Source organism: Colossoma macropomum, unplaced genomic scaffold (genome assembly GCF_904425465.1).
Source record: "Colossoma macropomum unplaced genomic scaffold, Colossoma_macropomum, whole genome shotgun sequence".
NCBI lineage: Eukaryota > Metazoa > Chordata > Actinopteri > Characiformes > Serrasalmidae > Colossoma > Colossoma macropomum.
Genome location: NW_023494785.1, coordinates 32573396 through 32591236, shown reverse-complemented (window position 1 = coordinate 32591236; position 17841 = coordinate 32573396). Strand labels below are relative to the sequence as shown.

At 40.5% G+C, this 17841-nt stretch overlaps 1 protein-coding gene across 1 annotated transcript in view; it reads left to right on the top strand.

Moving 5' to 3' along the window:
* rhbdl1 (rhomboid, veinlet-like 1 (Drosophila)) overlaps positions 1-17537 on the top strand; it is a 40013-nt gene extending 22476 nt beyond the window's left edge. Inside the window, exons 5-8 of the mRNA XM_036591109.1 lie at positions 7416-7528; positions 11129-11229; positions 13387-13447; positions 16101-17537. Coding sequence (XP_036447002.1) covers positions 7416-7528; positions 11129-11229; positions 13387-13447; positions 16101-16372 — 547 coding nt within the window. The 3' untranslated portion in view covers positions 16373-17537. The remainder of the gene's footprint in view (positions 1-7415; positions 7529-11128; positions 11230-13386; positions 13448-16100) is intronic.
* The last annotated feature ends 304 nt before the right edge of the window (positions 17538-17841 follow it).

Below are 17841 nucleotides of genomic sequence, written 5' to 3'. Positions count from 1 at the left end.
GCATGCCCAAAACTTCTCCCACCCTGCTCATCCAGTTCTTCATTAACATTGCACTAACGTGTCAGAGTACTTTAAAAAGGACATTGCAAATCACTGAGATCTATAAAAATACACAGAACCTCACCCCGTGCCTAAACACTGCAGTCAGACATTTTAGACTTTGGTTTCCGAATCTTAAAATATATTTTACCTAGTAACAGTTTTACGACGACTCTTTTGGTCTTTTGACATAGAGCTGCCACCACTGTCAGCAATTTTTAACAACTAACTGAAACCTGGTTATTTTGGTAGTTACTTAAATGTGTAAGGCCTTCAGTTCAGCTCCTGAAGGCCTGACGAATGAGAGAGCTCACTTCAGCACAATCCAGCAAACTAATAATTTTAGTCAGGTTGTAATAATTATAATATATAATAATCGTGAAATAATTTGTACTGCAGGCTAGTCTCTAATTACATCAAATGGAAAGGTTCACTATGGTGTTTTAATGTAGGCTACTGCTAGGTGTTCTGGAATCACAGTGTAGCAATATATAATCATGCAAAAGTTTGGGCACTCTTGGTAAAATCTCATGTTTTGTTGATTTTCTAAGTGAGAAGAAGTTAACATGTGTACACAGAACACACTTCTGCACATTTTAATGCACAATTACTGTTTATTTGCTGAATTTAACATATTGGGAAAAAATAAAACATAAAACATTGTCCAAATACACATTATAGATTTTATGTAAATAAATACAAATTGTGCACTACAACTTGCAGAGAAATATTTAATTTTGTTTCCTGTAAAGGATATGTTAACATATTTTTACTTAAATAATGAAAAAAACATATAATTCGAAAAGGAGTGGTCAAATTTTGCATACAACTAATCACAATATGCAGCACAACAACTCATCACTCTCCATTTGCACTCACAGATTTTGGCCTAAACTTTGGAGGTACTCATAATAACATCTCCAACTTTATCTCATTTCTTCACTGAACTTTTGATTCAAATGTGTGGAGCAGTGTCAGTATTATCGAACTGCGCATGCTGGGATTAGACACATTTTGAGTCTGGCGCCTAGTGTGTTGATTCTGCAGTACCCCCTTCTGATCCAACTCAATATAAGTCAATATATTGCTGTAGCGCCTTGTGAAACAAAGACTATCAAAAAAAGAAGCTTTTCAAAATTGTGGGACTAAAGCCTTAATGATCAGGCCAAGGGTGAAAAGACCAAGCGAATAGATGTGATACAAGTAGGTCAAGTTTAGAAGTGGGTCTGATAGTAGATCAGCAGTTGAGATAGACATCAGATTAGGTCCTCTCCATATGACCTGGCTATTTAAATTTGTGGTGTTTCTGTACCAACATTAAGTAGTGTTTAAAGGGGCATTCTTGCCTAAAACTAGCATGTAATAAGTTATTTGCCATGCTATGTACTATTCTGCAGCACAGCACTGCATCCCTCAACTACATCAGCTTGACAGAATTCACAGTCTTTAATCCTTTTTATGTTTTCATCCATCATTGTTCTTTTTTACTACAATACCCAGCATGCATAATACACAAACCGTCCTCACGTATTCACCCCAAAGCGCTTGTAGTTCCTCTCACCTTCAAGATACATTATCAGAAGTTGGTTTTCCTAGTCTTTAAATCAGAAAATCTTGCTGTGAAGACTGTTGTGACACCACTGTAGGAGCCATGTAGGCATGTTTACATCTGTTGAAGCAATGGTAAAGTTTTTCATTTGAGCCAGAATTCCCCTTTAACTCCTTCTTTACTGATCTGATGAGATCAGTCAGATCAATAAAGAACTGTTCTGTTTAACAGCTAGGACCAGAACATTCTGGGGTTTCACTGTAGTAGTTGTGATACTTCCGTTCTTTATGTGATTTCTTTGTCGATGTTCATTAGCCCAATCTCTATAGTGTGTTTGTCAGATTTGCTGATGCTGGTGCTTTGCTTTGCAGTGAGATGTTAGCAGTTATAAAAAGAGCAATCTTTCAGGGATCATAATGGAGTCATGGAGCCCTGCATATAGCCATCTGAAAGGAAAAATGCAAAAAAATTGCATTCAGAATGACATCCCAGGGTTCTCTGAAGTCTGGAGTGCAATAAAAATATGACCTAAAGAATGTGGAAACTGTGGAATGAGCTGCTCGAGCTGAACACTGTTGAGTTCCCTCATATTCATCTAGACAAGGTCACAAGTTTAAAATACATAAAATATTAGAAAAATTGAACTGCCAGTTTTTACAAGTGCAAAGTTGCTTTACCACTGACGATGCCATCCTTCACCAGGGGTTCATGAGAGTGCTGCCGGCTGTGCTGTCGTTGATTAGAGGAGAAATCGAGCAGGGTTAGGGCATTTGAGGACATCTCCTAGGCTATGTAGTTAGGTTTTCTTCCTGAATGAGAGGTGCTGCTTCATGGTCTCGAGTGCTTTAAAAGCTTGCAGGGCTGGCTTTGTGTGCTCGGTAGAAAAGCATGTTTTAGCAATTCCCCTCCCAAGCAGGTAATCCATTGAAATGGGAGAGACCTGTAACAGTGGACTGGCTATGATTAGTATTGAGATTAAATCAGGAAAAGATTAAATGAGAAGGAACGAAGCCTGCGGATTCTATTAACCTGTGCTTCAATTGGGTTCTGGCAGTGCACCTTTGAAAAAAGAGTGTCTCCAGTTGTAGAAGATATGATGTATGATGTGAGCTAGGTTACAAGATGATTTAGTTACAACTTGTGGAACTGAGTAAGAAATGGTTTAGCTATCACTTTTGGGACAGATGGGTTCGTTAGCGCTTCTGAGATGAATTTAAAAGAAGATTTAGTTGCCACTTTTGCGACTGAGTTAAGAGATGATTTCATTTGCATTTTTGGATTGGGTTAAGAGATGACTTAGTCAGCACCTTTTAGATTGGGTTATGAGGTTTAGCTAGCACTTCTGGATTGGGTTATGAAAAAAAGTTTAGCTAGGATGTTTTGGTTAAATGTAGAGATGGTTATTTAGCACTTGAACTGGGTTAAGAGATGGTTTATTTGGACTTTTGGTATTGGGTTAAGACAGTTTTTCCGGGCCAAAGTGCTGCAGATATTAGCACTTACTCACATCTAACGCTCTGAATTCAGTTCACGAATGCCTTGGTAATTACCTGATAAGCTGAATCAGGTGTGTTTAATAAGGCAGTGTGCTGAAGTCTGCAGTGTTTTGGCCTGTGAGGACTGGAGCTTGACGTGTGGTTTAAGAGATGGTTGTTTAGCACTTTTGAATTGAGTTAAAAGAATCTGAGATGGCTTAGTTTGCACTTTAGGTTTGGGTTAAGAACTGCTTTAGATAGCACTTTTTGGATTGGGATAAGAGATGGGTTAGTTAGCCCTGAGAAGGTTTAGTGGCACTTTTGAGAACTGTGTTAGGAGAAGGTTTATCTAGAGCTTTTGTATTGTGTTTAGAGATGGTTTAGTTAGCACTCAGGGTTCCCACACATCCTAAAAACCTGGAAATTTATAGACTAGTTTTCCAGTCATGGAAAGCACCTGGAAATATTGGTGAAATATTGGTGAAGTATAGCGGTGCTTTTATGCTGCCAATGTTGCATATTTTAACATATTCTTTTTCATATATTTTAGCATATTTTATTTTTTTGTCCTGAGAAATATTTCCTAAAAAGAGTGGGAGCCCTAGCTCTTTTGGGATTTGGTTAAGAGATAGTTTAGTTAGCAAGTTTAGATTAAGTTAAGAGACAGTTTAATTAGGACTTATGAACTGAGTTAAGAGATGGTTTACTTAGCATGTTTAGATTGCATTAAGAGATGGTTTAATTAGGACTTGTGAACTTATTTAGATTCTCCATTTGGATTAGGTTAAGAGATGTTTGAGATTAAATGTTACACAAAATGTTCTACTGATGGGGATTCCCCTCCAACAAGGATAGGGAACTGAGCACAGTTAGGCTGCTCTAACACACCTACTAAATCTGATGATTAAGTGATGAGTTGAAACAGATGAGTTTGAGCAGGACAAGAGTTCCTCACCACTGCTTTACAAATTGATGAAATGTTTTGGGTTAAAACAGCTAGAACACTTAGTATCCATTTGCAGAAGCACAAGCTTAGCGCCTGGCCCTAGCCAAGGCCATGTTAGCGAGAATGACTGTGCTGAAGCAAAAGAACCCAGACATACTGCAAGTGTTCTGCTTGTCCATATGTTCAAGTGTGGTGCGAAGTATGCGAGAGAGAGATAGAGAAGAGAGAGAGGTGGCATCATCCACAGATCTGTTCCTGCAAAACAGCAGGGGGTTCAGTGGAATAAAGCCCAGTGCTTTTGATATGAGGCATCATCGCTAGTCTGTGCGAGCATGCCACAGCCACATAAGTCAGCTCCGCTGGGCCAGAGCCTCCTCGACAGAGTGGAGGATTTTGTTGGCAGCAGCAACAGCAGACAGAGGCGGCACGAGGTTAAAGACGTCTGCGTGCACTGACAACGCTGTCAGGCCGCGAGCGCGTTGGGATGCCATTCTGACAGAGCTGGCTGCTTTGTTGGGCATCCGCTTTCTAACCAGCACTGCTCTTACACTAGCTCCTGTGGTTCACTGGAAGCTTTGATGGCTGCATGTGTTTGAACAGAAAAGGAACTTGGCTCCTCATCGTAGCGAGGTGTCAGGAATGATGCTGTTGCAGTGTGTTTTCATTCACAAATCGTTCTTTACTTTGTGGCAGGAAATTACTGTCAGAGCTGAAAAAACTAAATTGGGTAAAGGAGGAAGTGATGGTGATGACAGTTTAATTAGGATAAAGAAATGGAAAAAATATGGAACTTAAATTTCTTGTTTATAAGAAGTGAATTTGTGGCATTTTCCTTCTTCATGGTTAATGAACTGATGAGGCTGTTATGCCACAACTCTCTGTGCATTAGTTGCTGCTTTGAACCAGTCATTTTGTGAACATCTCAGTGCCTATTATTATGGCAGTGTTTAATGCAGAAATCTTTATATGTAGCTTTAGTACCTTCGCTGTGATTATGGTCATTTCCGCTAGCACTTTCAATGTTATGAAATAGCTCTGAATATTATGGCGATGTTGGGGAGTAGTGAACTAGATGTAATTAAACTAGTAGTTTAACTACATTTTGCAGTAGTTTGCTGGTAGTTCAGCTACATTCATATTTGCATAGTGATTTAAGTAGTTAAATTACGTTTTTGTCATTTTTTGTGTAGTTAACCTCTGTGACTACAATTTTGAGTCATAAAAGGAAAGGAAGGTTTTTTATTTTCATTTTACCATAGCTTATCTACAGTAATTGAACCACCTTTGACCAGCCCCGTCCTGTTTTTCCTTCATCCTGACTGCAGAAACTTCATTCAACACCAGTTTCCGTGCCAGTGCTGCATGTGAGCGGCTTTTCAGTGTTGGCAGACGGAACCGCTGGTTGGATAAGAACTTTGGAGAGACTGCTCATTTGTCAAATAAACAAGGGCGCATTGTTTGGATATGCCCAATGTGAAAGTTGTTATAAGCACTTTTTGCAATAAACTCAGTTTAAGTGGCATTTTTTGCTGGCATGTAATTTCTTGTGTTATAATATGTTGTTATAATTTCGTATTACTTGAATTGATATTGTCAATTTAATTATTTTTAGTAAAGTAGTTTGAACTACTTTTTCTGAGTAACTGTAGTTAACCAAGCTAGATTTCTCCCTAGGATAGCTTTGCTGTAGTTTCAACTTCTTCCAGTGTGAGGTAATTGGTAGCTTGCAAAGCTATGCTTTCAAAGTAAGTTTCTCAGCACTAATTATTGGAGTAGTCTGTTAGCTGCCTGCCAAGCTGTTCATCCTAGACTTAGTTTAAACAAATCTTTAACTTTGTGTACACTTTTACTTCATGTACACTCAACTTGTAAAATCAAACATTTCAGTTTACTCCATAGACATGTAGTTTGAACTACAAATGCGAGTGCATTTGTGAGGTCCTGCACATTTCCATTTTTCAGTGATTTTTACAAAAGTGTCTTGAGCGCCCCCAAGTGCAGAATCTTCAGACTGCTTAATGCGGCTTTATTATGACATGTGGGCACCCTGTTTTATCATGCAAAATGCAAACTAATTACCAAGCAAATTCTCAGAGAATGTACGTTTTAATCACATAATCACATAACAATCGTCGTTTAATTGTGAAAACTCTTATTTCTATTAAAATGGTTCTTAATAAGTGCCATCAAGTCAGTCCCAGCTCCTGGCACCCAAATGGACAGTGTTTCTCCGGAATATCCTGTCTTCTATTTGGGTCTTTAGACTTTTTAATGGTTCATGCTTTCTCTGATTGTATCTATCCGTCTTGTTGCTGGCTGTTTTCTTCCTTTTTTACCTTGAGGTGTTCCAAGCATGATTGTCCTTTGCAGTGAATTGGTTCTTCTCATAATATGTTCAAAATAAGATGGCTTCAGTTGAGTTATCTGGGCATGAGGCTTGATGTGTAAACTGTAGAGATGGCATCAGAGAGATCCTCCGGCAGATCGAGAGGGAATACGCTGACCTCAATCTGACTACTAGTGTGCCTCACACACACATGCACAAGCTAACACTCACAAGCACACTCTTACGCTGACAAAGATGTACATACTCACAAGGCACATGCTTACACATGTGCACACACACACACACACATGCCCATGCCCTGGCCCATATAACTTACGAACTTCTTGGCCTTTTCTGCGTAGTCCACAGAGACCGTATGCCGTTTTAGAACAGAACTAATTTTTAGCCTGAATCTTAGTATGCCCTACAGAGCTCAGTGGCCTTTTACTGACCGGAATATGTGTGTTGTGTGTGTGTATATGCAGAGTTGGGCACAATACCTCTAAAGTAATGACGGCTGAATACTGAATACACTAACCTAAGTGCATTCAATAACGTATTGCATTACATTACATTAAAAAGCAACATGGATAGAATACTTGTAGAAGACATATTGATAAAGCCGTGGGAAAAACTGCAGTAATTTTTATTGAATTCATACTGTTCCTTACTGGTTGGCAGTTTTCTTCAAGTAATTCTTCTTTTAATATTTCATGAAAAATGCACTTATTTTAATTAAATTTCAAAATTCTCAACGTTTTCTCTGTCTCAGTCCACTACTCCTCTCATAACCCCCGAACAGGAGTTCAGTACAACAGCGATACTAAGCTTATCACTCGCTAACATATCCATGACTGAGGGGGCTGTTAGTTTAATAAGCATTCAAAAGAGCTCAGTAATGCTGAGATGGATAGCTTGTCACATTGATTTATAAGTCTACTCAGGCTTCAGCAGTATCTTCAGTCTGTTGAGTTGCTCTTTAGGATTGGACTGAATACAGATATGTAATTTCTGCATTCTGAATATATATTCCTAATACCTGTATTCTGTTACATCCAAACCCTGTGTGTGTGTGTGCAGCCTGGAGCAGTTGGGTTTTAACGCGCTTCTCCAGTTGATGATTGGGGTTCCTCTGGAGATGGTGCATGGAATCCTGAGAATCAGCCTTCTGTACATGGCAGGAGTCGTAGCGGGTAAGTTCCAGTTTCCAAATATAATTTCCAAAGCCGATATAATGTGCCACCCATGTTAAAGAAAAAGTTGCATCATCATTGTTGGTACTGATCTGCAAACTGTGTATTTCCGTGTGAAAAGGCATCAGAGGTAAGATGTAAATAAAAGAAATAACTTTTCCACACCTGCCATGGCAGTATACATTAGCTTAAGATGATGCTTCACGGTTTGAGTTTTTAAGCTTGCTGCTTCTTCCTGTCTTTATTATGTACATTTAAGATGTCTAATTTTAATTTATGTCATCTTCTTGGGGGTAAATGTTTTCCTAGTCAAGAGCAGAGGCATGCTTTATAGGGAAATGTTGCACTGGTTGTTGGGTTTTATGTTAACCTGTGCTCTTGTTAATGTGTGCGTAGTCTTGCCTTTGTTTTGTCTCAGTTAGAAAAAAATATGCAACATGTGTCCAGCATGCTGCCATCATGGTGCTGCATAGCTCTCATGTAACCTACTGTGATATCGTAAAACATCATAAAAATTCAGAGCCCAAAAAATTGTCACCTTTATGTTTTAAATATGTACATATATTGCTCCACTTAGATTTTAACATTTTGCTAAATGTGAGATCAGTGACCGTTTCTGTGAGATCAATATCTGAGTCTCCTATTCTCCATCATTTTGCTTTATAAAACAGTACAGTTTTGTGTTTGTCATGTGTTAAGTTAAATTCTAGTTAAAAAGTCTTGGTAAAATATTTTTTTTCTTTTCTTTATTTAATTATACGTTGTTTATTAAACATAAGTAATCCAAAAGTAACGAAAAGTGAACAATTTATGTCACTATAATGTAGTAATCCTTTGGATTAGGTTACAATTTAATTTTTTAACAGATAATCAGTAATCAGTAATGGAATACATTTTTTAAAGTAAACCTCAAATTTCAAATCAACTTTATCAATAATAGATCATTCACTTGCATCCAAGACACGTCCTTCAACAAGTTCTCTTTAAATATTCTTAGGGTATTCGTTGAACTGGTAATTCATTCAGGGAAGGGGTTTGTAGCACGACTAATATCACAAAATGTTGTTCCGCATGTTGCATGCAAATACACAAGTACACATTTCCACCAGAGAGGTCTCCAAATCCCCAAATCTTTGTAGTGTAAATCATAGTGTAGCTCTAACAAACCTTAAAGTTAACTTCACATGAAAGTTTACATCTTTACATTAGCGTACATTAGAGGTAACATCACCTTAAAGTTTACATCTTTACATTAGTGCACATTAGAGGTAACATCACCCAAAGTTATGTCTTTACATTAACAAACATTAAAGGAAACTCCACAGTAAAGTTAATGCCTTTAATATATATTAAAGGTTACTTCACATTAATGTCTGTACATTTATGTACACTAAAGGTTATTTCACATTAACAGAGTTAACATCTTTACACTAACATATATTTAATTTCACAACAAAGTTATTGTTTTTACATTAACATACATTCAGATTAAGAACATTTTTCTTCTCCTGTAAAGTCACCATTTCAAAGGTGAGGTTTTGTTATCTCCAGTGCACTGTGTGGTATGTGTATGTAATGAATTGAACCTTTTTAGCCAACTGTGTCTGAACACATCGGAATTAGACCTCCACATTTAACCCATCCGTGCAGTGAAACACCACATACACACTAGTGAACGCACACACACTAGGAAGCACACTTGCCTGGAGCGGTGGGCATCCCTATGCACGGCGCCTGGGGAGCAGTTGGGGGTTAGGTGCCTTGCTCAAGGGCACTTCAGTCACGTACTGTCAGCTGAGGGAATCGTACCGGCAACCTTCTAGTCACAAGGCTGGTTCCCTAACCTCCAGGCCACGACTGCCGCGCGTGCGCGCGTGCGTGCGTGCGTGCAACTAAATTAACCTGTGAAATCTCATCATATTTCTGCCCCATAGATCACCAGGAAATCAATAATCTCTGCAGTCACACATACACGCACATTTACCCACCCATGCAGATTTGTAAAGACCCCTGTGAGCTGATGTCCGTGTAAGAGAGGTGGAGAGGGGAAAGTGCTGTGTGTGTGTGTGTGTGTCGTGAGCAGAGAGCAGAACAGTGGATTTCCATAATCAAACCTCAGACAAGGTCATCTCATTCTGCTCACATACACACACACACACACACACACATTTACAATACATATATTTACACCCTCCATCTGTCCTCTAAACCCTGAACTCAGCTGAGAATGATGAGGGGAGGACTGATAGAGAGACATAGAAAGGTATCAGAGAGGGAGAGAGAGAGATAAAGAGAATGATAGAGAGGGAGTGAGGGTGAGAGAGATCAAGAGGGAGATAGAGGCAGAGAGAAAGATATGAGAGAGACAGACGGTAAGAGAGTGGTAGAGAGATGAGTATGAGAGAGAGACAGAGACAGAGGTAGAGAAAAAGCGAGCAAGAGAGTAAGAAAAAGAAAGAAAGAAAGAACAAGAAGGAGAGAGAGAGGGGAGAGCAAAGGAGAGAAGGAAAGATGAAGAGAGAGAGAGACAAATTGAATAAAAGAAGGAGAGAGGTAAAGAATGTAAAAAAGAGGTTGTGAGAGAGATAAAGAGAGAAAGACAGACCATGAGGGAGAGAAGGAAGGAGACAGAGTCAGAGAGAGGTAAGAAGATAGAGAGAGAAAAAGAGAGAGAAAGCTTGAGAGATTGGCAGTATGAAAAAATAGAGTAAGAGTGCTGATCTCTGCATACACAACAGGCGTACGCAGCACAACGTGGGTGTTATAGATAAACTGTCACACACACACACACACACTGTCAATACTGTAATTATCAGAGCTGAATAGCGTTGAAGTATTTACTGTGTTTGTGTCTGAGTACATATTGAACACACAGATGATTAAGACTGCAGAGTGTGTGTGTGTGTGTGTGTGTGTGTGTGTGTGTGTGTGTGTGTGGACATAGCATTTCAGAACGTTTTCTGTAATCGCTGTACACTGCAGTGGGGGCAGTAGGTGGTCTCTGAGTGAGATTCTGTTTGTCCAGAGCAATTATGATGAAGCTGTTTTTCCTGTAGCTGTTGTTTTGATCTGTAAACACACTCTGAGCTGAACCCTCGTTGTTGACGTGACAATGTTCACGATCTTTGTTGCCATAGAAACCATTAATTGGCTTTATTGTGTTCGTCTAATTGGTCAACCACAGGGACGCCCTCTCCAGCTACTGACATCCAGAAGAGCTGCCAAAACTGTGTTGGTGTATGTGTGTGTGTGAGAGAGAGAGACACAGATGAAGTGAAAACCCAGAGCAAACACACACACACACACACACACACACACGCACACATGCACACACACACACACACACACACGCACACACACAATCTCACTCTGTTTTGCTCTCTCGCTTTCTGATTCTCATTCTCTCCCTCTGCCTCCCTCTCTCTTTCTTTTTATCTTTATCCTTCTTTCTGTCTCTCTTTCTTTCTCACACTCTCTCTCTTTCTTTCTTATTCTATTTTTCTTTCTCTCTCTCTTACTCTTTCTCATTCTCTCTCTATATATCTTTCTTACTCTCACTCTCTCTGTCTCTTATTCTTCTCTCATTCTATCTCTCTCCAGGTTCTCTGACGGTCTCTATCACTGATATGCGAGCTCCAGTGGTTGGTGGGTCTGGAGGAGTCTATGCCCTCTGCTCTGCGCATCTCGCCAATGTCGTCATGGTAACCAACACTAACCACCACCATGGCTCATACGTCTCTGAATGAATGAAGAAGAAATGAGAGAGAGAGAGAGAGAGAGAGAGAGAGAGAGAGAGAGAGAGAGAGAGAGGGGAAACCATAATGGATGTATTTTTGTTCGCTTTCAACCTGTTTCCCTGGAGACCAAAGGAATACCACACACACACGCACACACACTCTGCTGGTATGTACACAGTCCCATGACAAAGTATTTCCCCACTTGCTTTTCATCGTTAGTCACATTTTTATTGGTGAATGTCGTATATTAAATGTATCAGACATTCTTAATTGAAACTGAGAAAAGTCAGAACTGAATCAGATATGTTAAACAGATGAGTGCAGAATATGATAACACACAGTTCCTTTCACAGTCCAACAGTGAGTGCGTTTACATGCACTTAATAATTTGATAACTGCAGAAAATCAGATTTTGTCAGTAATCCGATCAACACGTTTACATGCACTTGAGTAGTCAGAAAATGGGGAAACTCCGAGTCAACATGAGTCAGGCAGTAATCAGATTTATGCTTTGCAGCAAGCTAATAAACTTACAGAAGAAGACGTGACGTAACGGTGACGTAAAACTCAAACTTCATGCCGTGGCTTTTTTAAAACATCTCAAACTTTACCTGAAAATATGAACATACATAATTTAGAAGATGAAGAATATTTTAATCTTTTATTTCGTGTTTGGTTTCAGCGCCTCTCCAGAAGTGTTTTGCTGCCATCTCGCGACATCCACCATCTGTTCTCACACATGTGCAGACTGAGAAATCTGAAAGAAATCCGAGTATGAGTATACATGCCCTGAGAAATCTGATTACTGAGCTAAAATCCAGCTCTCTTTATCAGATTTCTTAATTGAATTTCTAGATCGGGGGAAGATGTTTACATGACCATTTGAATAATCGGATAACTGGAGAAATCCGATTATGTTCGGATTATTGAGTGTGTCACTCGTTGTGTCACTCTTGGGTGAAAAAGTCATTTTAAAATAACCCTGGTTGTTTGCTAACCAATCATTTCACCTTTAACGTCAATGACTGCAACTAGACACATCTTGTAGTTATGGGTCAGTCTCTCTCTCTGGCCACTGCGGGTGATTTGCAGGCCCCTCCTTGTGTGTTTTGGACCGTTATCTTACACAGTAACTCGTTTTGAGGTCAGATTGAATACATAGTCCACTTTTCTCCTGTCAAATTATTGGATGCCCCTCAGAATATTCCTTTTCTTTATTAACCCCAGGTCCAACATACGCAGCCAAACGCAGCACTTGGTTTTGGCCAGGCAGGTTTTCAGAGAAATGGAACTGTTTGTGTTCTTAATCGACATTGGTTTAAGGCGCTTTGGTGGAATCCTGACCTCTGACCTCAGACAAAGTGTTTTTTTTTTTGTTTTTGTTTTTTTTGTTACTTTATGGGATTTTAAAGCTTTTGCATTAGCAGACTCCACCTGCTTAGGACTCCAGTTCAGCAGACAAAACACATTGTACCAAAACAAGAAAATCGTGAAGGGGAAATGCATCAAGCTGTTTGCAACATTCGGCCGAACCCGATGGGACCTGACTGCTTATGTGTCAGACTCAGGTCTGGTTCAAATTTTACGTTCAGGTTCTCACAACCCACCCCAGCATCCACAAAGCCCACGCTCGTGAAAAAATAGATGCGAAGGAGAGTCAGATAGAGTCAGGTCTGGATAGAACTTTGTCAAGTTCAGTTTTCAGGACTAAAAACACGATGCTGTGTGTCTGGTTAGGTCAGGCTCAGACAGAAAATTCCCGGGATGTATTTGGAACACAATTTCTGGCCTGATTAAAGCTCTAGCGCATATTTGTGTGTGAACATGTGCTCAGTGTTGAGAGAAATGAAAAATGCAGTAGTTATTGTGGTTTGCGTGCAAAGACTGTGGTCGGTTTTGACCCAGTAGAGTGGACCACTTCACTTAAGACCCATACAGTGCATAAGAGTGTGTTTGTGTGTGTGTGGTGAGTTTAGTGGGGGGCTTTCTATTTTACTCCACATGCAGTGAGTATGTTTGCTTTATACCATCATTAATCATGAATGGCCCGTACTCTCGCACACACACTCACATGCACCGTCTTCTCTAACCTTTGTGTGTGTGTGTTCACATGTGTTTCAGAACTGGGCCGGGATGAAGTGTCCGTACAAACTGCTGCGGATGATCCTCGCGCTGGTCTGCAGTAAGTGTCAAATCCAGAACAGTCTGTAATATAGATGGGCACTTGAGTACTCACAGACTAAAATCACGATTCAGGTACTCATTGTGTTCCATTCTGAAACATTTGGTGAAATTTCAGTGTAGCACGGCCTGTGCTACCTCGGGCTCAGGAAGGATGCTGAAGGCAGGAGAAACGTCTGCAGCAGCCATTTCAACTTTATTTTCACTCCAAGCACAAACAATGAAACCAAAGCTGGTCACTTTTCAGTGGCTTCAAAGCTAGACTTTTCAGTCCTTTTCTCAAAACCAAGCTTTTCAGCTCCTCAGTCTTTTCTGCTGCTTGTCCCTCTCCTCTCTCTCTGTGTTCCCTCTCTGCTCTTTTTAAAGGCACTTCTGAGCCGAAAGGGAATGATAGCTCATTGCTCCACCTCCCTGTCACCACCCCTGCTCCCCAGCTTGGCCGCCAGGATCGCAATCTAGTGGCCACACTGAGGAACAGGAGGTGGGGCCCGGGAGGCAGAGTTCGGGACTCATGCGCTGCCTTCATGCCTCTAGTGCAGGGGTGTAAGACTCAATCACTAAAGGTGCCATATCCGTGGGCCAGACAAGAAAATGTTTTATTTCATTTTTAATTAATGTTGTGCTATAACCCGAACTGGACGTTGTTTATATGCAATTTTAAAATCCACAAAAACGTCGGCATTAAAATAAAGGCACTAGTAGTGGACCTTGAATTATTACATGAATACTTGAAATATTCAAAATTTAAATATCCCCAGGTGTTTGGTCTTTTAAACCAACCTGTTTGCTTGAACTAGACACCTGGCATCCTTTCTTTGCTGCAAGTTCATTAATATTTGGGCTCAATTTCTAATTAGCTAACATTAGGTGTTTATATTGGTTGAAATGTAGCTAGTGTGTTTGGTGATATGACTAGTGTGGAATTGTATAGAAGTGAGCGTTGTTGAGAGAAGAGAGATTGTTGTTGGGTGAGGAGACTCAGAGTGCACATTGTGTTGCAGTGCATGCTGGGAACTGTAGTGCAGTGCATTGTGAAACGGGCTAATAATAATAGAAAATTAAATTACTTTTGTGGGCCAGATAGAATCACATAGTTGGCCTGATCTGGCCCACGGCCTTGTATTTGACACATGGGCTCTAGTGGCTGTCATCATTCTACCGCCCTCTCTCGCAGCCGTTGTCGGTGCCTGTGGGTCCAATGACTGCCACAGTCAGTTTTATGTTTTGCTTGTATTTTAGTGTAAGTATGTACACTGACCAGCTGCTTCACTAAAACCACCTCCTTGTTTCATTGTCCATTTTGGTGGTAAATCGTTCTCAGCCATGCAGTGACATTGAAGTGGCCAAACTAAAGGCTGTTAAACACAGAACGAGATGCAAATAAATGACACAAAAATGATAAATATTGCTACATAGTCCAGTAGCCACCCACATAAAAATGACTTAGAAAAGTATTCTGTTTATATTTTGGAATGTATTGATAACATATAATAATGTATTTTAATTTCATAGGCCATTGGATGGCTTTTGTTCTGAGTCTCTGTTAATTTAGAGCAATGTGTAGTACATGCTACATTAGGTTGCATTCACATTGTGTGTGAGCAGCAACTTGATAGGAGAGCTGTAGATAGCAAGTACAATTTGAAGTATATTTTGAAGTTATTTCTCGTATACTAAAGTCATTATTGAGCAGGTCTTCTGCTTACAGAATCACACACCTGTTGCTCATTCCACCAGTCAGTCATTTTGGGTGCACAAAGGGCTTTTTTTTACTGTGTAATTTTGTAGTGAGTGTAACTGCAGCCATTTATAGCCACAGCAAGTCCCCTTCCTCTGTCACACCGTGTGCCCTTGAATGAGGCATTTAACCCCCTAGTTGCTCCAAGGGAGCTGCAGCACGGTCCACTCCCCTGTTTCTCTTACCCCAAGGAAGAAGCAGTGGTCAAGCCTGGATCAGTGAAGATTGAAATTACGCTTCTGTGTCATTAAATATTTAGCAGATTGCAGTTAGAAGTCATTTGCTCTTGGTTGGATATTTTTGGGTGGTGGACCATTGTAAAAACACACACAACAATGCTGTGCCACACACACTACCATGCCAACAACATGTCAGAATCACTGCTGTGTTGACAGTGATCCACTACCCAAATAATATCTGATCAACAGCAGTCCTGATCAAAGAGGTAGAAAATAGCTGGTAATTTGTACATCAACAGATGGGCTACAGTCTGTAATTGAAGGGTTTATTTCCAAAGGCATCATAGTCCACTTTCAGGAGTTTTCTTTTTTTTAGTGATACGCATTTTTGGGAGTGGGCTTCACACATCTAAAAATATCAGTGCTGTATTATGATTAATTGGCAAGGAAAGAATGCTTATGTTTATATTTATATACCTCTGGTGTGTAGGTGTACAATTTCATAACATAGCCCATCTGTTGTACATTGAACAGTGAGTGTAGAAGGTAATAGCACTTTTAGAGTCCTGGTCAGTGTGGGTCAAAGGTTCCATATTAAGCTACGCTGTTACCTTTCACAGTGTATGTCTAAAACGTTCTCTACTGAGTAGTGTTTGTAAACTGTAGAAATCTCTCTATGTGTAATCATCTTTCATCCTGGACATTACCTCTTCTCTCTCCCTCTCTTTCTTCTGTAGTGAGTTCAGAGGTAGGCCGGGCAGTGTGGCTTCGGTTTTCACCCCCGCTGCCATCATCCGGACCTCAGCCAAGCTTCATGGCCCACCTATCAGGGGCAGTGGTGGGCATCAGCATGGGCCTGCTGATCCTGCGCAGCTATGAGGAATCCCTCCACAAGCAGTGCTCCTGGTGGGTCCTTGTCTTTTCCTTCATCACCTTCCTCCTCTTTGCCATCTTTTGGAACATCTTTGCGTATGAGCTGCTGGGTGTCCAGATCCCACCACCACCCTGATGACACGCCCCCATCCAACCATAGTACCCCTCTCCAGCTCTGAATACACAGCTTCATTCTCCCTCTGGCTGTGGATGGCCAGATTATTTTGCCTGCCACACCCCCCTTTAGTTACAGCTCTGCCCAGTTCTCCTCTACTCGACCTGCGGACCAGAGGAGGTTGATTATAGTGACAGCAAATACAGAAATTCTCAGAAATTCTGAGGTGATATTACTAACTCACACACCTTACTTTATTAATGCGTTCTCGACTGACCACATCTAAGCCGAAAGAGGAAGACAAGACTGAACGTTCAATATAACTCAATACAGTACAGAACAATTTTATTTTTTTCCTGTTTGTTGCTGGATCTCTAATAGAGTCCTATTCACTCTGTTTTTCTCTACTTTTATTTTAGTTTCTATTTCACATTTCCAAAAAAGAAAAACAATGATTTCAAATGGTGCATTATTATAATTATCTCTGTTGGGTCCTCCTCTGTTCTGTGACTTTGGAAAGCTGAATGGAAGCATAGTCTGACGTGCCCATCGGCCCTCTTCTGAACACCACTACAGCTAAGAGGGTGGATCTTGTCCTTTCGTGACCCTTTTCACTGCGTGTGCATGGAAGGGTCAGAAGGTCAAGTCTGCGGCGCCATTAGCATGGACAGAGGCCACTGAAACCGGACCACACTTGTCCCATGGTGACTGTTGCCTTGGCTACCTCTGTCTAGTTGCTATGGTAACTGTTGTCAAGGTGTGAGATTTACACCCCCATCTCCCACTGCCCACCCCGCCCAATAGAAACAGTGGTCAAAGGAACCGATATCAGATTTTACTGTGGCGTCGGAGTTGAGAAGTTTCAGTGCTGACGTTTCCAGTTTTCAGTTTCTCTCAAAGAAGAAGCATCTACCTTCAAAAGACTCTAAAATGGGCATTTTTCTCTCTAAGGTTACCAGATATGTGAAAATACCTCCCCTGTGTGAAGATTTCTGATGGTAGTGTCCTCGTGACTCACTGCCAGTCGGAGTAAGTTGGTTGAAAATTCTGCAGTGCCAAGTTACCATTCGCCAAGCTGCTATGTCAAATTGTACATTTAATATTGAATATCTTTATTTTTATTTATGTTCCTAAAGCTTTGCTGTGGGAGGAGTGTTGTATGAGACTGTGTCAATATGGACTGGGGGGGTGGGGTGGGGTGGGGCTGACTCGGAAACTTGGAATCTTTCCTGAAAAGCACGACGGTGTTTCTGACTGATATATGTATTGTTGTGAATTTTCGTGCCATATATTTATATTTGTACTTCTATTTATTCAGATCATTGTTCTGTGCTTGCGGCTTCTGGAAGCTGATCCCATCAAACTGAGTGGTGATGATGCGAAACTTGCTTTGAAACAATGCCAATGCCTAAAAAACACACATACTCTCTACTATGGGTGAATCAATTGCAATGAACGTTGGTGCATATCTGATCCATCCGGCTATGTTC